The sequence below is a fragment of the Camelus bactrianus genome, chromosome 4 (assembly GCF_048773025.1).
Source record: "Camelus bactrianus isolate YW-2024 breed Bactrian camel chromosome 4, ASM4877302v1, whole genome shotgun sequence".
NCBI classification, from domain to species: domain Eukaryota; kingdom Metazoa; phylum Chordata; class Mammalia; order Artiodactyla; family Camelidae; genus Camelus; species Camelus bactrianus.
Window position 1 is genome coordinate 52,910,057 of NC_133542.1, and position 23,778 is coordinate 52,933,834.

At 34.0% G+C, this 23,778-nt stretch overlaps 2 protein-coding genes and 1 long non-coding RNA gene across 6 annotated transcripts in view; 1 reads left to right on the plus strand and 2 right to left on the minus strand.

Moving 5' to 3' along the window:
* LOC105067560 (uncharacterized) overlaps positions 1 to 23,778 on the minus strand; it is a 439,520-nt gene that overhangs the window by 283,349 nt on the left and 132,393 nt on the right. The window lies entirely within an intron of this gene.
* LOC105067561 (olfactory receptor 13C3) lies at positions 2,558 to 3,592 on the minus strand. Its single transcript, XM_010953156.2, has one exon. The coding sequence runs from the start codon at positions 3,509 to 3,511 to the stop codon at positions 2,558 to 2,560; it is 954 nt and encodes a 317-aa protein (XP_010951458.2). The 5' UTR covers positions 3,512 to 3,592.
* On the plus strand, positions 18,051 to 22,329 carry LOC105067563 (olfactory receptor 13C8). The gene is made up of 2 exons (XM_010953157.3): positions 18,051 to 21,230; positions 22,326 to 22,329. The coding sequence occupies exons 1-2, from the start codon at positions 20,308 to 20,310 to the stop codon at positions 22,327 to 22,329; spliced, it is 927 nt and encodes a 308-aa protein (XP_010951459.2). The 5' UTR covers positions 18,051 to 20,307.

Below are 23,778 nucleotides of genomic sequence, written 5' to 3' on the forward strand. Positions count from 1 at the left end.
TCTCTGTTAAATTCACTTCTTAAAATTTATCCTCTGAAACCATAGGAGTTGTATATTAAACAAAATAAACTTTTAACCTCAAGAGTTCATAGTACATTAAGTAATAAATCAAAATAAAAACATGTTAGGTATATGACTCCTAATTACTAGAAGAAATATTTTAAATGGTATCTTTAGGAGGTGGCCATAGTGACAATAATTTTTTATAATTTTTGATATTTTTTGAATTAAAAAATATTTATTAATCAGAAAATAATACATCTATTAATCTTTCGGAGATTTCCTGATTGTTCCAGGGAGAGCAATTTATTATCAATCTGTTTATTTTCTGATCATTGATTAACTTGAGTACAGTTGTATACATTAAAACCCCACAGCACCCACTTTTATATACCTGTGGAATATTCTAGCAGATGGAATTCAATTTGATGTAAGCTTGCATATAAGTTGCTGACACTCTTGGTTATTGTGGGTAAAAAATTTAAAAATAAGGTGCTAAGGGTTTGGTTAAAACAATATAAATGGAAAATAAACTATACCAAAGGGGAAAGGGATTGGAGGGAGAGATAAATTAGGAGTTTGGGATTAACAGATACATACTACTATATATAAAATAGATAAACAACAATGACCTACTGTATAGCACAGGGAGCTATATTCAATATCTTGTAAGAACTTATAATGGAAAAAATCTGAAAAAGAATATATATATGTGTATATATATATATATACACACACACACATACACAAGAATATATATATGTGTATATATATATATACACACACACACACATACACACATATATGTATGTATATGTGTAACTGAATCACTTTGCTGTACACATGAAACTAATGACATTGTAAATCAACTATAATAAAAATAAATAAAAAAGAAGCTAATGACAGCTAATAACTGAATAAACAATTCAATAATGGAGTTGAAAAATCCAATATAAATAAAAGTATTTACATACCTAAAACATTGTCATATATGAAAAGTTAAAGAGAATTAAGCATGGATCAGATAAAAATGCAGGGCTTCTAGTGAGAAGGGGGAGGAGAAGCACTATAGAATTTAAAAAGCTCTGACCCACAGGGTCTGGCACAGGCCTTTCTGAACCTAAAGCAATACCAACATGATTCAACCCAGGGGAGAGAGAACAAGAACTGGAGATTTTTTGCAGGGACAGCACTCATTCTGGTGGGACAATGGCAGAACAACAGAATTTAGTGACCAGATTATTTAGGTAGAAAACTGGAAAAGCCCAAAGGAAGTGGACTGACAAAAATTGAAGCCACTGAGTAGATATGGTCATATTGTGGCCCTAAAACAAATAGGAAAGAGGAAAACTGAATAGGAAAATAAAGTCAAAACCCATCTATCATGAGCTGAGATTATGGGAAAGCTGGATGGTGTGACCCAAAAAATCTTAGGCACTGGCCTTCTAGACGAGGAATCTACAGAAAAAGAAAAACAAATTATAGTAGATTTACTGAGGAGTTTTATCTCATTGAAGAATTACAAGAAGTGACTTTATTTCCCCAATCAGTTTTTATCACTCCTTCTGAGCCTGTAAGAACATCTCAGGCAGATTTGAAATGTTTTTTGTTGTTTGGCATAGAATAGCCATCTTCCTTCCTCTTCTAGACTAGCTCCTCTCCTAGTCTGCTGCCTTGAGAGCTCAGCAGGCCTCCCCTCATCAAGCCAGAGGCCAGACTCTCTTTCTTTGCAGGCACCCAAAACCTTAAGAGCTCTTTTTTAGCACCTCCTTGCTTGGCTTGGATTAAAATGACTTTCACATTCTTCTGCAGGGACTGTTATGCAACACTTTCCACCACTCTCCCTATAAAGTAGAACATTCCCTTGATTATTTCTTCTTGGGCTGAACGTCTCTTCATACAGATATGCGGGGAGGGGTAAGGAGAGTATGATTTATATTAAGAGAGTGACTTTTGGTGGGGGAGATATCTAGCTCTTCTAAATATTAGCTTAGGGTAAAAAAGGTGCTCAGTAGTAATTTTTGGACCTCATTTTGGAGTCTTAGTTTTAATTCTGAAATTCCAGGACACTATAAAGTTGGCACTATGTTACGTGCTTTCTGTAACTTATTGTAACGTTAAATAACACTGGGATTTGGTGTTATTTATTTTCCTTATTACAAATTTATAGTTTACAGAGAATAGTCTATCCAATGTCAGTTATGTAGTTTATGGAATTGCAGATTTTATACTCTTGCCTCTCTATTTTCAAAGCTATGTGTGATTGTTTCCTACCATGTTTCCACACAGCACACCAGAAACATTCATTTCAGATACCATCATGAGATTTTAATGGAATTCATTATACTTGTGAGATCTGGATCAGGAAATGTTGGAAGCTAGGTTCGTAACAAACTATAATTCTCAGTAATTCTAGCTGAGTAGGGCTAATGAAGGGGAAGAATAAAAATATCTCTCCTTAACTATGCTTTCCCCAAAGAAGGTCCTTAGTGATTTACCTATGAGTCCATCTTTGTGCCTGATTCACAATGACCTACATTTTCTGAATTGGAAATATTTATTGAATAAGTTTTCGGTTCAGCAAATATTTTACAGCAGCTTTTACATCCTTATTCCTCAAGCTATAGATTATAGGATTTAGCATTGGGGTCACCACCCCATAAAACAGGGAAATGAGCTTGTCTGAAGTTTGCAACTTGTTTTCCCCAGGCAGTTCTTGAGACTTGGGTTTGGCATACATAAAGAAGATGGTACCATAAAATATGATCACCACTGTCAGATGCGCTGAGCAGGTGGAAAAGGCCTTGCGTCTCCCTGTGGCTGAGTTCATTCTCAAGATGGTGTAGAGGATGAACATGTAGGAGAAAAAAATGACCAACAGTGGAAAAACCAGGAAAGCCATATTTGACACTGCTAGGGTAACAATATTGAGGGATATATCAGCACAAGCTAGCTTGAGGACAGCCAATATCTCACACAAGAAATGATTGATGATATTATTTCCACAGAAAGGCAATTGCATGGCCAGAGATGTCTGCACAACTGAGTTGATTCCACCAGAGAGCCATGACACACAAGCCATCAGTACATACACCACTTTGTTCATGATGATGGGATATCTCAGAGGGTTACAGATAGCCACATATCGGTCAAAAGCCATCATGCCAAGGAGGAAACACTCTGTCGACCCCATTGCAAATCCAAAGAACATCTGCACTGCACATCCAGAGAAGGAAATGTTCCTCTTCTTTGAGATTAAGCTCACCAAAGTTGAGGGAACAGAGGAAGATGTATAGCAAATATCCAGGAAAGAGAGGTTGCCCAGGAAGAAGTACATGGGGGTGTGAAGATGGGAATCAAAGATGCTTGCTATGATCAGAACACCATTGCCAATTAAAATTACTAGGTACATAACTAGAATTAGAGCAAAGTAAATGACCTCAATCTTTAGGTATCCAGAAAGACCCAGAAGAAGGAATTCTAACACAAATGTCTGTTTAATTTTATCCATATCATCTGCTTTCAGGATGCCAAAGGAATATCTAATATAAAATACATTCACTGCCAAGAAACAAATGTTATATATTACCTGAATAATTCATTTTTTAGAATGTATTATAAGGAGTGTTTGGTTGATGTTCCGACACACAGTTATCTTCAACAATGTGTATAACTAGAGTACAGTGAAATTGGAAATGATGGCAGTACCTATGCCCACTGCCAATATGTGAAAATCTACCTATGATCAGGCAAATACTTAAAAACAACCTTTCCTGTTGTTAAGGACAAGTTCCTGGGCTGAGGTTTCCAAAATTCCTGACTAATTACCAACTGATTTCATATACCCCAGAAAGTAAGCTGTGGAGATGGCAGAAGACTACTCAACAAGGACTGGAAATTTGATTCTGCAATTTACAATGGTCAAATTTCACAGCAACTTTGATTTTGTGGTGTATACCTGAAACTGCATACTTAATTGCTTCATAGACATTTAGTAATAATAAATTGAATAGCATAAACTGAAGTTGAGCATCTGTTTAAAAATAGTTAGTTGTTGATCTCATATTCCAGCTCCTCTTAGTATCACCTGTGACTATTCCTATGACAAGACTATTGCATAGATGAGCTCCGCACTAATGTTACAATCTTTGGAGAACATTACGTAGTCTCTTCACTTATTTTTATTCTGTAGCTTTGGAGTGTATCTTCATAATTTACTCACTAAAGTCAACCTAAGAAAACAGTAAGGAGATTTAAATATTTTATAAATATGTATATATATGTGTATGTATATGTACCACTATATGCTTAACAAAATATAATCATTGTTTATATTATCCTCATTTTTTTCAAGTATAAAAAAATTGTCCAAGGTTAACCTCGTAGTAAATAATAAAGTGGAGCTCAAAGCTCAGATCAAGTGTAGTTGACAGCTTCACTAATTTTCAGATACATCTGAATCATCTGGTTATCTTGAAAACTTTAGGTTCTGTTTTAGTTTGCAGGGCAGTTCCTGAGATTCTTCATTTCTCATAAAAGCCCAGATGATACTCAGGCAACAAGTCTTGAAAGCATTTGAGTGACAAGGCTTTTATACTCAGTTGGCAGATTATCCAGATGTTTCTGATCCAAATGATTTTCTTTTGCCTTATTATGTGGATTGGCAAGCCAACTTGGAAAATGACAAGAACATACTCCTTCTGTGTTCTACAGAAAGCTCCATATTCGTATACCCTTAAGAAAAATATTATTGAATGAGTTAAATATGCTTAAGAAAAAATACTATTGAAAGACACATTTTTAAAGCAGGTTAAACGTGTGCCAGACTACTATAATAGCTTTCGAATATTACTGAGATGCTATCTTGAACCCAGTCATATTTCAAGCACAGTAAGGATAAAGAAAAGAATAAAGTGCCTGCCATTATGAACCTCACAATTCAGCTAGGGACATGGGAAAAGTACATATGAAAATATATTATAAATATAATGACATTACATAGCTTGGGTAAAAACTATAGATTTGCCCACAAGGAAGAAGTTTATGGGAAATAAATCAGGCCAGGGAGAATTCAGGAAGAGTTTCAGATTCAGACTGGATATGGAAGAATGGAAAAACTTAAGACAAGTTTGGAAGAAAAGAAGGGAAGTGGAGTATACCAAAAGTGAGAAGGTGAGCTGAGTAAACAGATTGGCAGCACATCTTTTTGGACAAGGGAATTTCTGTGGAGGAGTGACAGCAAGCACATCTCAGAGGGAAACTATGGCAGGTGCATAGAAAGGCTCTAAAGTCAGAGAATTTGGCATACCTTTTAGTGGGGAAGGGGTCCATTATTAGCACAGAATGTGGGTTGAGCACAATATATGACTGTGATATTAGTATGCTCCAAACTTGACATCACACTGTATGATTTTATGAGATTTTTAGCAGAAATTAAATACAAGGAATTAAGATATTTAGATTAATGTGTTTGTCACTCATTACAGATTGGATGTGAAAATCGATCTTTCCATAATCGTTGTCAGATTTAACATTGGTCAAAATCACCAGACTAGTTTAGCCCTCATGTGGGCAAACAGTTTTGAGAATTTCAGCATAGACACTTTTCCCACACTCTGCCACTCAGCTTGCCATGTGGTAAGAGTCGGGGAAATCAGTGTAAAGGAGATATTATTTGGAATATAAAGTCCAACTTAACAAAGGGTTCCTTACTACAGGAATAATTTTATTAAGAATACACAGTAGAAATATTTCACACAGTAGAAATATTTTAAAGAGAAAGGTAGACAAGGGAATATAAAATCCCAATTTTAGAGATGAGTAATTTAGCCCAAAAGAGGTTATAAATTTTTATTTATCCAGTTTAAGGCCAGAACTTCCTTTAAAGAAGAGAAAAAGAAAGAGAAAGAGAGCGATCTTCGTTTCATTTATGTAGTCAACTCTTATTTTAGGATCCTACATGCCATATGTTAGGCTTGAAATTAGTTCATTTGGCTGGGGTCACATGACTCATAACAAGAAGAGGAAAGATCCAAAGTCCATTATCTTTACATTACTACCCTGCCTAACTGCTAGCATTAAAATTTACATAGAAATCACATGCCAACTACAGGGAATGGTTAGTAAGAACCATGGAAAATTGGGATCAAAAGGACTAATTGACTATATTCATTCAACAGTGCCCTGAGAAAGGCGGCAGTGACTAGACACATTCTATACTACTTCTTATGACAAATCAAAATTCTTCCCAAGTGGGACTCAGAAATTGGTCAGAGTATGCACTGGCTAAGGGAACTGAACACCCTGATCATACCAGGGATTAATGCAAATAGAAGACAGTAAGACTTACAAGAACATATGAAGATGTTCTAGCCAGGCCCTTTGGGTCCAGGACCAGAGAGCCTGTTGGCTTCCCCTTCTGGACAACTACAATTAACGATGCAGCTGAGGCTACCTAAACTGTTTCTCCCTGCCATCTGCTCCAAGCCTCTCCCTCCTAGGCAGGAATCCCCTCACTAAGTCAAACCCACCTTGAATCAGGCTTGTCTTGCTACCTTTGGTTTACTTCTGCTCCTGGCACTTTAAACTCTTCTTTGTGAGGTAACAAGAGACATGGGGGAAGGAGCTTATCTGTTTTGCTCATCCCTCCACACCTAAGCCTAATACAGTGGCTGCACATAATAGATGAGTTCTGACTGAATAGGTGAAGGCTTATTTTCTAAATTCTTAAGCAATGTCCCTGTGCAGCATTTGTGGATTAACGATCAGGAAAACTTTAATATGTCACATTTGTTCATTTGCAGCAGGCTTGAATTTTCTCTAAGTATCTTTCCATGTGTACTAACAAGGTGCCATCTTATGCAAATAATTACCAGTTTATGCATTGTAAGTACAGAGGATCATCTAATATTTATTGAAGAATATATGACACGGGTTTAGCATGGTAGAAAATATCTCAGACTAGAATCAAAGTCTTTGGTGTGAGCTTCTCTACTTCTAACTTATAGCCTCAGTCTTCTCATTTGTAAAATAGTGATAAAAATACTTGCCTTACTTTCCTTGCGGGGATATTTTAAGGAAATGAGATAGTATATGGAAATTACTTTAAGGATTAGCAGAGATTATAAAAATAATAATGAAGTAATAGTAATAATAATGATCACAGCTGTATTTTGTTAATAATAAATTGATACCTGTATTGCATCAGGTTATTCACATTACAATTTAATATTTAATAATACCTTTAACTATAGATTGAAAAGGTACAGTTTCATGGTATTCAAGACTTACCCAATAAAAAAATGTTAAAAAAAAAGGACTTACTATTATACTGATAAATTATTTCCACCTTATAAAAGAACTCATTACTTTCTTCTTAGTACTTATGTCAACCATTCTGAATTAAGGTCAGGTTCAACAAACAATGCCAGATTCCACAGATGTGGAAGAGTAAATATTTGATATGCAACAGTTGTAATTGTTCCCTAGTTCCCAAAGCAATTTAAAGTTGGAATGAGCGATCTGTGGAATGGAGAAACTTCTGGTGCATTAGGGACAGTGTCCCACAGATACAATTAGGAGTGGTGTTTGGAATATAACGTGGCTGAACTAAGGCTCAAAAATGAAATAATATTTTCTCACTCATATTTATGAAATGTGACAACATATTAGTTCAAATTATTATTTCCGAAATAAAATTAATTCAAAATAAGATACTACTCATTCAAATGATAATTACCAAAATGAAATGCTCAAATTAAAAAATAATCTAGATATTATAAATGAAATAAAACAGATATTTGCCCTGAATTGAATGCATTATCATTTAACAGTTTTGTTTTAATATTCACTCTTTTAGATAAGTTAATTTTGTGCAGGATGCCATCACTTTCTTTGGAATGCAAAGAAATACTGATAAGCAATAAAATAAATTCACAGGACAAAGGGGAATTCATATATATTTAAAGCCATAAAACTAAATAGTAATAATAATCATGAGTCTAGAATGGACAATTTGAGGCATGAATTTAGATAGGTAAATAGTACATTATTGAATTAAAGTATTCTAGGAAAGTTTATTGAGCCATATTGTAGGGTTTAACACTGAACTTCACAAGGTTATTCAGAAATGAAGAAGAAATAAAGACATTCCCAGACAAACAAAGCTGAAAGAATTCCCTACCACTAGACTCAAGAAATGCTAAAAGGAGTTTAAGATGAAATGAAAAAGTGCTAATTAGTAACATGAAAACATACAAAAACATACAACACATTGGTAAGGAAAATATATAGTCAGGTTCCTAAAATTCTAATTCTGTAATAGGATGGCATGTTAGCCACTTAATTATAGTATAAAGATTAAAGGAAAAGAGCATCAAAAACAATTATAGCTACTATAATTTGTTAACGAATACAGAATATAAAAATAGGTAAATTGTCACATTAAAAACATAAAAGGGGGAGTAAAAGCGTGGAGTTTTTGTCTGCAACTAGTTAAGTTGATATCAGCATAAAATAGACTGCTGTATGTTTTATGTAAGCTGCATGTTAACTACAAAGTAAAAACCTATAGTAGATTCACAAAAGATAAAGAGAAGGGAATCAGAGCATATCACCAGAGAAAATCACCATCCACAAAGATAGGCAGCAAGAGGGAAAAATGAACAATGAAACTACAAAACAGTCATAATGCAATTAATAAGATGGTATCAGTAAGTCCTTACATATCTAAGATTACTCTAAATGTAATGATTACTGTAACTATAAATGGATTGAAATCTCTAATCAAAAGGCCAGGGTGGCTGCTTAGATTAAAAAAAAAAAAATCCCCAACTACATGTTGCCTATAAGAGACTCATTTCAACTTTAAGGACACACATGAACTGAAAATAAAGAGATGGCAAAATATGTCTCATGCAAATACAGACCAAAAAGAGTGTAGGTATCTATACCTATATCAGACAAGATAGACTTTTGCAAAAATTGTCATGGGAGACAAAGGTCTTTATGTAATGATAAAGTGGTGGACTCATCAAGAAAATATAACAATTATATATAGGCTTCCTACATCATGAGCACCTAAATATATTAAGTAGATACTAATAGATCCGAAGAAAGAAATAGCAAATAACACAATAATAGTAGGGGACTTTAATACCCCACTTCCGCAATAGATAGATCATGCAGACAGATAATCATAGAAATGTTTGACTTAAACCATACTTTCAACTGAATAGACCTAACAGACATATATAGAACATTCTATCCAAAAGCAGCAGAACATACATTCTTCTCAAGTGCACATGAAACATTCTCCAGGATGGCTCACAAAACAGCTCCATCGTAGGTTACAAAACAAGTTTTAGCATATTTAAGAGGACTGAAGTCATACCAAGTATCTTTTTTTCATACCCTATGAAAAAATTAGAAATCAACAAAAAGAAAACTGGATAATTAACAAACATGCGGAAACTAAACAACACACTCATGAATAACCAAAGTATCAAAGAGAAAAATCAAAAGGGAAGTCAAAAAGTATCTTGAGATAAATGAATACGGAAACACAACATACCAAAACCTGTAAAATACTGCAAAAGTAGTTCTTAAAGGGAAGTTTATAGTGATAAATACATGTATCAAAAAAAAAAAAAAAAAAAAAGAACTCAGATAACCTAACTTTATCCTCAAGGAACTAGAAAAAGAAGAACAAATTAAGCCCAAAGTTAGTGGTAGGAAGGATACAGATCAGTGTAAATAAATGATATAGAGACCAGAAAAACAAGAGAAACAAATGAAAAAACTAAGAGATGAGTTTTTTGAAAAGATAAAATTGATAAATAAAACTTTTAGGTGGGCTAAGAAAAAAAAAAAAGAGAAGATCCAAATAAATAAAAGCAGAAATAAAAGAATAGACGTTAAAAACAAATGATAGTAAGAAATAAGTAAGATTATAAGAGACTGCTATGAACAACTACATGCCAATAAATCAGATAACCTATAAGAAATGAATAAATTCCTAGAAACAAACAATACTGAATCATGAAGGAATGGAAAATCTGAACAGACAAATAATGAGGAAACTGAATCAAAATTATAAACTTCCCAACAACGACAGACCCAGAACCAGATTATTTTCCTGGTAAATTCTACCAAATATTTAAAGAAGAATTAATACCAATTCTTCTTAAATTCACCTGAAAAATTAAAGGGGAAGGACAACTCCCAAATTCAATTTAGGAAGTCAGCATTACCCTCATACCAAAGCCAGATAAGAACAATACAAGAAAAAAGAAGAGGGGGGTGGGGGAAAGAACTACAGACCTGTATCCTTCGTGAATACAGATGGAAAAATTCTCAATCAAATATTAGCAAACTGAATTCAACAGCCCATTAAAAGGATCATGCACCATAATCAAGTGGGATTCATCATTAGGATGCAAGGATGGGCCAACATACACAAATCAATAAATGCATATATCACTTAATAGAATGAAAGATTAAATCATGTGATAATCTCAATAGAAGCAGAAAAGAGAATTTGACAAAAGACAACATTCTTTCATGATAAAAGTTCGTCAACAAATTAGGTATAGAAACAACATATCTCAACTCAATTAAAGGCCATATATGACGGATTCACAACTGACATCATATTCAATAGTTAAGGGCAGGAACCTTTTCACCCAAGATCAAGAAGACAAGGGTGCCTACTCTTACTACTCTTATTCAACATAGTACTGAAAGTCCTAACTAGATCAGTCAGGCAAGCAAAGAAATAAAAGGCATACAAATTGAAAAGGAAGTAAAATCATCTTTATTTGCAGACAATATAATCCTACATACAAAACATCCTAAAGACTCAATCAAAAAACTGAACATTTATCAATCAATGAATTCAGTAAAATTATATAACATAAAACCAACATTCAGAAATCAGTTGCATTTCTATACACTAACAATAAAATACCTGACAAAGACATAAATGAAACAATCCTATTCATGCTATCATCAAAAACAATAAAATACTTAGGAATTAATTTAACAAAGGAAGTGAAACTATGACTTTGATAAAATCAAAGAAACTGAAGAAGACACAAACAAATAGAAGGCAATTCCAAGTTCATTAACCAGAAAAATTAACATTGTTAAAATATCCATACTACTCAAGTCACCTATAGATTCAATGTAATCCCTATCAAAATTCTCTGGCATTTTATATCAAGATGCCTAAACAGCATAAATTACAACATTTAGAGTGAACTAAAGAAAAAAGATGTAGAAAGTTAAAAAGAAACTACCAATTTGAAAAAGTAGGCTTATATGAAACAATTTTAACAGAAAATTATTGAGAAAGGAGAATTTATTTCTGGGACAAAAGTTGAGTTTGAGTGCAAATCTTTGTTATTAAAATCAAAATACCATATGAGATGGCTCATACATGGAATCTAAAAATAAAAAAAGAACATAAATACAAACAGAAACAGACTCATAGACATAGAATATAAACTGTGGTTGCCAAGGGGGAGGGGGTGGGAAGGGATAGAATGGGAGTTCAAAATTTATAGATACTGACAGGCATATGCAGAACAGATAAACAAGATTATACTGTACAGCACAGGGCAATACATACAAGATCTTGTGGTAGCTCACAGCAAAAAAAAATGTGACAATGAATATATGCATGTTCATGTACAACTGAAAAATTGTGCTCTACACTGGATTTTGACACAACATTATAAAATGACTATAACTCAATAAAAATTGTTTTAAAAAAAATAATTGTTTTTAATAAAAGATTACATTCTGTTCCATATGCCTCAACTCTGAGGATATAGAAGGAAACTTGGATATAGAAGGAAAATAAAGCTCAGTTTTAATTTTTTTATTGACATTTTAACTGTCAGTTTAAATAGTTTACATTCTTCTAACCTAACTTTCCCCCATTCATTGCAGAGTAAGGATGCAAAATTCCAAAAGCTCATTTCAGTCTTGTATCAGCACAAGATAGGGCAATACTGTAAATAGACTACAGGGTCAAGAGTTACATAAGCTGACTTTGAGATCTTTTTTACCCTTTCATATACTGGCTGGACAATCTTCAGCGAAATATTGCAACTTTTAGAGTCTAAGGCTCTACATCTGTGTAATAAAAATAACTGGACTAACTCAGGGTAGTATTCTAGAAACAAATTTAATATTTGAAAGCACTATGCAAATGAAGGCAATTTACACAATCATGGGACGCTTCCAGATAATCTCCCCTCAAAATACCAATACTTATCAGAGACTTTTTTCTGTTTGATTCCTAAAACTGTCAAATATTGTGGTAATGCAGATAATAATATATGTTATATATTTGAGTAGCATTACAAGAACATACCAATTATGCGATATAATTGGATCTAACTACATTCTCCCCGGAGTTTTGCAAAGTTTTTAATCTTTCATGTTTACATTCCTCATTTTGTTTTTTTGCAAATATTGGACTTCTCCCTGGCTTGCCCCCAAAAGAATTTAAATTGCCTTGCTACGCTAATGGCTAGTCTTTTGGAGGATGCTTCTGGAGCTCAAAACGTAGAGGAACATTTAGATAACCACAAAGGCCTCAAGAATCTATGGGTCATCTTACAAAATTTTCCCTGAGACTTAACTAGAAACTCTGAACCTGAGAATCAGAATATTTTAAATAGACTCCTCTATCACTTTTACCTGAGGAATAAACTACTTATAAGCCAACACTTAAAGAAAATAATTACAGCACCCTGCTTGTTATCTAATGTTCACTAATATCGCCTCACCTTATCCTAAAAATTATCACATAAAATGGAGAGCATTTTCTGAAGCTGTAAAGCAAAGCGGCTGTTAAAGAAGAAGACTGATCTCAGATAAAGGAAAGGAAACTATTCCTCAGGCTCAGAGGTACATAAAAGACATCATATTCCATATTATTCTCTTGTAAGTATTATTTTTCAAATTATGGGTAAGATGTAAATTTTATATGGTTTAACTGGATATATCTATTTTCTTATCCATCAAGTTTTCAATTGTTTAGTGTCATAAAGCTTTGTGTTGTATTAATGACCATTGCTGGGTAATCTTAGGCAGGAACTGCCTCATTTAAAGAAGAAAAAAAAAAGAGGTTCCAAATCTTTGAACTTCAAATTTAGGTATTCCAAAATAAAATTCAGTGCTCTTTGCTACAGCTGCTTCTTCTAAAACATTTATTCTGCCTCTCCTCCTCTCCCCCCAGTAGACAGAATGAGAACATTAGATTCCTTTGATTGGTGCTCTTAGAGACATCATTGCAAAACAGATGTGTTGTCTGTTATTTTCTCTAGCATCTAAGCAATTTGAACACTATTACTGGACCTAAAATCTGCTGAAAAAAATTCAGTCTCAAGTGTGTGGAACTGCAATGCAATCATCTGATCATCTTCAGCAGTTGCTATAAACAGCGTATTTCAAAATATGTTTTTAAAAGCTTTTAAAAATAACTGATACCATATCACCTGTACAGTTATATTTAAAATAATTGTTGTTGAATTCAAATTAAGACAAAAATATGATTCCTGTATCTAACTCTTTAAATAATAATAAACAACCCCTTCTCGAAGCTCCTTGGTCCAGGATCACTGTAATCAGTACCTCTTCATCCTAGTGTCTCTAAGTTCCAGAGTAAGCTTTGACTCTGGAGAGTAAATTACATGGAAGCAAAAATCTGCCATAGGCCTCTTATTTCTTGTTTTGATTACCAGTGACCTGAATTAATCTACTAACTCTGGATAAGAAAAATGTTTCAGAAAAAAAGAGCATCTATTCCATTTGTGCCTACATTGTGCTAAGTGCTGCAATTTGTAGGAGAAATTCGGCTCAGTGGATCAAAATAGTGGTTGTTGTGTTCTCAATATGTCTGTCAGTCTAAGTTTACTTAATTTGTCTTCTCTCTCCTATTGCCACTAAAACCAATAAAATTAACACAGCATACTTCCCCTGTCTGAGATAATATAGTGTTTTGGAAAGAGTGTGAGCTTTAGAGCCAGTCAATACTTGTTTCCTACACACAATTAATTAGGCACAGAACACTGAGTAAGTAATTTACCTTCTCTCAGCATTGCTTTCCTCGTTTCTAAAATGAAAAGGCGGTAGTTTAGGAAGATTTCTTTTAGTTTTAAAATGATAAATGATATGAAAGGAAAACATTAAGTTGTTTAACAAATACTAAAATATTTGAATAAAGACTTATCTTTTGGTTTTGAGAAAAACAAGTGTTATAATGACTTCATTTGCTCACTACTACCCCTAGTTAGATTATCTGGCACATATTGCTAAGCATGTGCTGAATGAATTGATGAACAAGCATTTGGGTATTACATTCAGCTTGTGAAGTGCTTTCATTGTATCATATCGTTGGATTCTCTCATGTAACCTATGAAGAAGCTATTGTTTACTTTACAGATGGGTAAACCTAGACTGAAAAGTAAAGCAGCCCTCACGTCCCTAGCATGTGAAAGATCTAGCACTTGGAGCTGGGTTTCCCAAGAATGTGATTTCAGGTCTCATACTCTTTTAATTGCAACTAATTATGACCTAAGGCAGAGTCAAATGTGTTTTAAGTTCCTACACTATACCATAAACTTAGTATATGTGGTAACACTTAAATTCAGACCAGACTGCCCCCAATACACAGGTGAATGTACAGTTGCTGAGAGAAGCTTAAAAGTTAGCATTATGACACAGAGCTCATAAGAGATGTAGCCAAGATTTTTTTCAGCTCATGTACACTTGACTACTATTGCTTCTAATATTCAACATATCCTAGGGCATGTGGAGGAAAACCAAAGGCAAAATGAATGTGTCCTTTTTCACCCAGTGAGCAATATATTCATAAACTAATTTCTTCTAGAAGAGAAGTTTTCCAGGGGTAGGGGGATGAAAAAACTCAAAAAAGAAAAAAAGTATGAATAGCAGAAGGGTTAGGCTCCTATGATCCCCAGGGCATCAATTTTTTAACTTCTTAACTGAGATGTTTTACTTTTCCTCTGGCTATCTGTTGAAGTACTCTTCATTCTCAGAAGTAAAGCAGTCAGTTAAGACCTAGCTCTGAGGGACCCAGCAGAGCTTTGGTCTCACTTCAGATTGAAGCTAGATTCACTTTAGTTTTCACAGACTACTATAGGACTGAGCTGAGAAACCAGAAGAAATGGGTGGACTGTGTTTTTGCCAAGGGAATTAAAACTTTTTGATACCAATTTGACCTAAAATGAACTATTACATGTCTAGCTCCAAAATAAGATGAATTTTGAGTCAGGTTCTCTACAAGATGCAGGATTCTCTACAAGATGCAGGAGAAGCCAATGATTGCCCTGAAAAACAATGTTTACGGACCTACCAAGCACAGGTCACAGTTCAATATTAGTGAGAAAAGTACATGATCCTGAAGAATGCCTCTATATTAACCTCTTTTTCCTATGTTTTCATCCTTAATACCCCCTTGGTCAAAATTCCAAAGGCTCTCAATTGTCTGGAAAATAAATTATAATTCCTTAATACTACACTTAATATAGCTCACAAACTGGAAAATCTTTTTTCCTCTTTTTTTCCTTTTTCTGACTATTGTACCCCTATACATTGTTTTCTTGTCTAGAAGCCCCACTGATGCATTTTGCCTTCAGCCCATTACCTAGGACCATCCCTCCTCAGCTCATCAAGATCAAAATCACTTGATGCAATGAAATAATGCCCTAACCCTTTCTCAGATGATCTCCCCTTCTTTGAAGTCTGATTGTACTTACTCAGAGTTTGAATCAAATATGTGCAGTGATTCAGAGGCTTCCCCCAAGAGAAGCTGTCTGGTTTCCTACCAACAGACCTCACTGTACAGCAATACTGTGTGGGTGGTTGTTGTTTTAACCAAGGTCCTCATTCTGTTCCTTAGACCCACAGACTCAAACTGTCTTTGTTAAAATAAGAAGAGGCTGGATCTTATTCACAAGGGTTGATTCACACTAGCTCACAGATACTACTATGACGCAGAGTGCTGTGCTTCACAGTGAGGAACAGAAAGGCTGATGGGAGCAGCAGCAGCAGAAGCAATGTTCTGCTCAGTCCATTTCTTCCTTCTATACAGGTGACCTGGATGCTGGCTTCTCATCAGACAGGAAAAAGTGGTTCAAATCAAGGGGGTTACTTTTATATGAATAGTGTATTTATTGGAGCCAGGCTAATAAGAATTCCAGATTCACCTATCTCTACTTTAAGTATATATTACCTTTCTAATGGGACCACAAGACTTGAAATCTGTTGGATGAGCACTACCTCAGTTGACCCTAGGTACTTCTTTTCATTCTCCACTGCTGACCAACCACTTTATGAACTGATTTTTTTTAAATTAGATTAAAAACTCTATTTTTTAAAATATCTGGTCTAACTAGGCTTTAACCCATTTTTTTTCTTTTAAGTGCCTCAATTTTTTCTTCTAATTCATTCTGCGTTATTTCTATAGGGTCAGAACTCAATTTTCCTTTTTTTTTTTTTTTTTTACATTTATGTTAGTCTTTTCTATTAAACTACATTTCTGATCAGAGGTCCTTCATTGTCATATGCCTTACCTATATTGCTCTCTATGATTTTTATATATTTTTTATTTGTTGTCTTTTAAACTTGGGTTATAGTTAATCATGCTCTTCTGCATCTTCTTTTAAATTCCTTTGTATATTATTTTCCTCAATCCTTAAAAAGCGACCTAATATTCACCCATAATAAATAGTTCCACTAATATTTCCTACCCAATCCACAATTACGTGTTTGATTTGTCCCTAAAAATGCAAGTACCCTGGTAAAATATGTATTTAATTTTATCTATAAAATGTATTATGCTATAAATTACAACATGGCTTACTTTTTCCCACACTTTTTCAGGGATCTATTTATGTGACTATATAGACATCTAGTTCATTTGCTTTTCACTTCTGCAAACTGTTTCATAATGCATGCTCACATGTGGTAGAACCACTCCTCTGATGATGGTAATCAAGGTTGCCTTCAACCTCCTTTTGCCACAAACAGTGCAATGATGAGCATCCTCATGCTTGTCCCCTTAAAATCCTGGGCAAGAATTTAGCTGGGATGTATTCCTAGGACTGGATTTTTTGGGTCCTACCCAATTTTAATACAGACAGAGAAATTTCTAGTATATCAGTGTACACTCCCACCAAATATTGCTCACCAATATTTGGTAAAATCTACTTTTCTAATGAAAATGAATATCTTATGACTATTTTAACAATAATTTTTCTGATTTTGAAAATTTAATGAGCATTTTCCAATTTTCTAAGTGTTAGAATCTCTCCACATACTTGTCAGCCATTTAGGAAAAACCCTTCTGTGAATCACTGATTCATATCCTTTGATCAACTTTCTATTGGATTAAAGTTTATGTTTTTAAAGTTTTTTCTTTCACTATAAGTTCCTAAGAACTTCTATATTGTCTTTTATTGATTTAATAATTTTTTTCACATTTAAATTAATATATCTGGTTTTCACCTTTATGCATGATAATCCAAGGATCCAACTTTATTTTTTCTTTCTGGGAGAGGGGGATAATTAGGTTTATATATTTATTTTTTTAATGGAGGTACTGGGGATTGAACCCAGGACGTCATCATGCTACACATTTACTTTACCACTGAGCTAAAATCTACCCCGACCCTATTTTTTCATTATATGAATACATTTCCCTAACATGATCTACTAAGCTATCACTTGCCTATTGCTTTAGGGTGACAGTTTTATGATGTATCAAATTCCCACATAAACTTATTTCTATATCTAAGATCTCTTTTCTTTTCTACTAGACCATCTAAACATCTCTGAACCATTATCATACTATTTTTTATTACTGTGGCTTTGTAGTGTGTTTCAAATATGGATGTTCCTCTTACTTTTCTTTTAGAAAACTGTGTGCAAGTTGTGCAATTTTATTCCTCCACATAAATTTTAAAATGAGCATTCATATTCCTCAAAAAAAATTCCAGCTAAAATTTTGACTGTATTTAATTGAATAGGGACTAATTTGGGGGAGAAATGGCAGCCTTAAACTTTTATCCCATCTACTAACATATACCTTTTCAATTATAGTTTTTATGCTGTTTAATTTTTAAATGATTTCTGTAAAGGTCTTGTGCATGCTTCATTAGGATAAAACTCAGATTTTTTAAATTTGTTTTTTGTTATTTTTATTTCTATTATGTTTGCTAATCATTTATTTCTAATGTAAAGAGAACTATTTATTTTTCATTGATCTTACACCAAGTGGTCTTACTAATTTTTTTCATCAAGTCTTAAAAAAATCTTTCTGATTTTGACCAAGACTACCAAGTCTATCTTAAACAGTAGCTGTAAAAGTGGGCATCCTTATCCTAATCCAGATCTTAATGAGAATGTATAAGGGGTCTCTATTAATTATTACTGAATAGTAATTTCTATAGATTTTTTTGGTATATAGTTTCCTTTCAAGATTAGGGAATTACCTTATTAACTTTAAAAAGTTTATACGAAAATTATGAATTGATCTTCACCAAATTTATTTCTTGCATCTCTTGAAATAATTGCTTTTTATTTTCTTATCATGATTTACCGATGATGTCTACCAAATGTGTAAGGAAGGATAACCCAAAAGTCATACAATAATACTCCTTACTTTCTTGTATAATTATGAATAAAAGCATTTAGAAATGATTACTCTATACCTGGCACAGAGTAACCAATACATATATTACTATTTTATAATTGTTGCTGCTAGTAAAATTATTTTAAATGTAGATTATTAATATTACTTCTTACTTATTGCACTGGTGGTTTTCAAACTATGCCCCTTGGAATCCAATAAAATTAAACTGAAGGAGGAAAAGTGAATAAGGTGCTAAAGGAATAGTGCTTTTTCCTTCCCTAAAAACCAGTGTAGCTTCAACCAGGGAAACTCTCTTTTTCATTTATTTTGTATATATGCTTCTTATAAATTTTATCAGTTGTGAAAAAAATGATAGTTGCATGTCACTGGTTTAGTTAAATGTATACATTCTGAATAAAAGCGCTGTTGCTACAGTTGATTCCCTAAGTGAATCAGGTGAAGATAAACAGATTATGTGGAGCCTACAATACTCAATATTATAAATCTCTATTCAGAATAAAATTGGCTTTCTAAATACTTTCAATTCACTTCTATTTTTAAAAAACACATTTATTTGAACACACAATTCCTCATTATACTGAGGTAGATACTGGAGTAATATAAAGACATGTCCCTTCATTGAGGCTACTGTTCTCAATGAGGCAATATGCAATGACTTACCTATGCAACCAGGGGACCATACTGAGCTCTAAAAGAGACTAAGCCATACAAGACTGCATTATGACTTTGATAGGCCCTAGCCATTTTGCCTTTATGTGCCCCTTCTTCCATGAAGTAATATTAAAAGTTATATCTTACATCTGCATTGGCATAAAGATAAATATATTAATATTATTTGTTAAAACTTGAAAATTTATTGTTTAATTTGGATTTTAAAAGAAATCAAAACATTTTCATAGGCTCTTACTGTGCCTAGTGGATAAGTTGGCCCTGTAACTGTGGGCCAATTTCAAATACATATACAATCCTATCAGATAACATAAATGATTGAGATAAACTGAGAATAACATATTAATTGGCAACTAACAGTCATCTCCAGTGACAAGCAGAAAAGAGAGAGAGGAGGGTACTCTGGTAGAACAGAGAAGTTGCTTCAAATTCAAAGGATCAGTTAAAACTAAGCTCCATGATGGAAATGGGTCCAGTGCTTTCAAATATTATAATCTGTTTGAAGACAAGCTGAAAAATAGATTTTATACTGTATCTCTTGCTTTTTAAATGCTCACTTTTAAAATGTAATTCAAATTTAAAACAGCGCAGAAACTGCCAAACCAAGCACATCTCTCTGCTGCATCCAGGCTGTAGACCACTGATTTGCTGTCATTGTGTTACCAGGTAGAACTAGCAGAAATGACAATAAATTGGTTTGGGATCCAAATATCCTACAAACAAATGTATTCTCTCTTAACACTGAGAAAATCAGGTTAGGATTCCTGCTCTAGTGGCCTGGGTTTACAGTAAGAAATTTGTCCCACAGTTACATTGTTGCATCCAAATACAGAACTATTGTAACAAAGAATACCATTCTTTAAAGAAAACAGGAGCTCTTGCAGACACCATATTAACAAATTTCTGTTCTATCATCCATAGAGTGCTATTGGAGAAAAGATATACACAATATGGGAAGGACCAATGATTCCATGTTGACAGAATTTGTCCTGGTTGGGCTTTCTGAACACCCAAAGCTCCAGACAGTTTTCTTTGTGCTAGTTTTATGTATGTACCTGATGATCCTGCTGGGAAATGGAGTCCTTATCTCAGTTATCATGTATGATTCTCACCTGCACACCCCCATGTATTTCTTCCTCTGTAATCTTTCCTTCCTGGACATTTGCTATACAAGCTCCTCTGTCCCATTAATTCTTGACAGCTTTCTGACAGTAAGGAAAATGGTTTCCTTCTCTGGGTGCATGGTACAGATGTTCCTCTCCTTTGCCATGGGGGCCACAGAGTGTGTGCTTCTAGGCATGATGGCCCTTGATCGCTATGTGGCCATCTGCTACCCACTGAGATATCCCATTATTATGAGAAAAGGTGCCTACGTGCCCATGGCAGTTGGAGCCTGGGTTGCTGGGATAGTTGACTCAGTGGTACAGACATCTCTCACAATGCAATTACCATTCTGTGCCAACAATGTCATTAACCATTTTATCTGTGAAATTCTGGCTATCCTAAAATTGGCCTGTGCTGATATTTCAATCAATGTAATCAGCATGGCAGGATCAAATTTGATTGTTCTAGTTATTCCATTGCTAGTAATTTCCATCTCTTACATTTTTATTGTTGCCACTATTCTGCGGATCCCTTCCACTGAAGGAAAACGTAAAGCCTTCTCTACCTGCTCAGCCCATCTCACAGTGGTGCTTATATTCTATGGAACCATCTTCTTCATGTATGCAAAGCCCAAGTCTAAAAGCTCTATTGGTACAAACAATCAAGACATCATTGAAGCCCTCATCTCCCTCTTCTATGGGGTGATGACACCCATGCTCAATCCTCTCATCTATAGTCTGAGGAACAAGGATGTAAAAGCTGCTATGAAGTACATGCTGGGGAGGAAAAAAATATCTCTGATGGACTATGAATACTGATTTACCTTTTGTGTGTTAGTATTCAAAGCTGCTACAGACACCAAATTCAAATAGTGAAAATTATCATGTGAAAGCAAATTCACCATGTGTCATTCAAAATCAATTGGTAGAAATATTTTGGTTGCTGTTGTTACTATTAGTTTTTGTCCTAACTGAAGAAATAAAACATGCTTGTGGTTCAAAAAAAATACTATTATGGAAAATCTCTCTTAAACCTTTAGAACATGAAAACACAACCACTCTTAAACCTTAAGAAAATAATAAAGACAAAAGATGTTCTAAAAGGCACTTTGTAACGTAAAATAAGTACATTATTAATTATTCAAAGTGATTATTAATTAGCACATATTTATTTATTTATTTACTATTTGTGTCCACCAATATATAACCTCTCTTTAAGCAGAAACTTGTCTGTTTATTACCCTACAAGATCTCAAAGACCTAGAATAGAATATGACATATAATAGATGTTCAATAAATATTTTTAATAAAGAAATAAACCATGCAATGTATAAATACAGAAATGTATACATGTCATAGCTGAGGTAACAAAGGTTATTCAAAAAGAAATCTGATTCAATATAATATTTTATAAATGAACTATATTGGCATTTTATCATATGAACTCCCTTAATAAATTAGTACCTTTTTTTTTGTATGTGATATATATTATAATGTAGAGAAAGAAGTTTTATTTACCAGCTACAATAACTTTTCTGGATTTGTTACATAATGAAACTAAGCTAAAAGGGTTCCCTAGTAATGCACTCTAAGTTTTAATCCAATAAAACTAAGGTGACATGGTAGCAGAGAATTCCTCTTGGACTTTGAGAAGAGATCAGGTCATAATGAGGGCTTCTTTCCTACTCTGCATTGGATCACAAAGCTCCTAAGTGGCAGGAGAACTAGACAGAACTGGTAACTGACAATAATTTCAATAAGAGGAAGAGAAGTGGCAAAAGATAAAGAGCCAAGTTGTTTAATGAACTAGAGAGCTACCGGGTTTCAGGAGTTGGAGGATAAGACAAAGACAGCCCCAAATTGAGATGATCTCTATTGTCTGAAGAGTGCGACCTTTGGAACAGTGCCAGTGTGGGAAATGGAAGCCCCATTTCCACTAAGAAATTGAGTCAGATATGTCAATAGAGGAAAGCACTCCTTTCTTCCAGGCCTCTGAGGAGTCGAAGAGAGTTGAAATATGGAACACAAATCTAAAAAAGAAAATAACGGCTTCTGAATTATGAAAATAAGCCCTCAATATCTTCCTTTCTTATAACAGGTAATTATTATTTCTTCATAAGATTAAATAAGTTAATTCATGTACAGCACTAAGTAGTGCCTACAACATCCTAAATAACCAATATACATTGGTGATTTTTTATTGTTAACGTTAGGCTGCTTTAATATGTCATAAAGCTTTGTGGCAGCACAAGAGTTTCATCCTTACTTTTTCACAGAGTGGTTTTGATGCTATTAAACTACCGTCTCTCAGTTTCAAATCCGCTCCTCTATGCTCTGCTTTGTGAGCTAGGCTACAGACACTGAAAACCACATTTCTCCTTTGCTAGCTAGCCTCTGTTAAATTCTTCCAAAAGAGTTGTTAGAGAGAGAATGGAAGGTTGGGTGGGGATAAGGGACTTGAGCCTCCCTATTTCCTTCTTGTTCATGTCAGCATCATTCCAGCTATGTTTCTTCACCACGACAATGGCAAATCCTTAGCTACTTCCAGTACTGGTTTCAGTTTTTATTTCTTCTTTTCTATAAGCCAGAACCAGTAGCTTAATAGTGCCATCTCCTCAGAGGTTTGAATCTGCCATTCAACTTTCTTCTGGTAAATAAACAGTACTGCTAAGTCTTTACTTTGTCTTGTCTTTACTTTGTTCTGCTAAGTCTTTACTTTAAAAACTTCTGGTAAATAAATAGCCCTGCTAAGTCTTTACTTTGTCTTGAGGTTATCTTTAAAAACAATAAAACACACAATTCTCTGCTTGAGCAATGTAGTGGATCAGATGGAAAGTAAGTAATAGATTTGGTCAGACTATCATTTCCATACACAACTAAATAATAGGTTCTGGGCAAGACATTGTCATTTCCTCTACAGATCCTTCCTTGTCTCAAAAAGGTAGATTATAAAAACTCTTTAGTATACTCTAAAATAACATATAATAATCATATGATCATAAGAAAGGAAAACATTGCGTAGTTCACCAAATCCTGAGATACATGTGAGAAGGGATTAACTTAGAACCTTGAGAGAAAGAAACAAAAACATAACCCTTTTTTTTTTTACCAATGCATATCTAGCACCCACCTAAGTTCCATACCTAGCACATAGTATGCTATTTCTATAAGTGTATTGAATTAATGCAAAAATAAATAAATGGAAGGAATAACTTCAGGGAGGTACATATAGTTGCCAAAATAATTTTTCAAGATTACATTATTGAATCATCATGATAACTCTTCAAGGAGCTACTATTTCCCAAATTTCACAGAGCA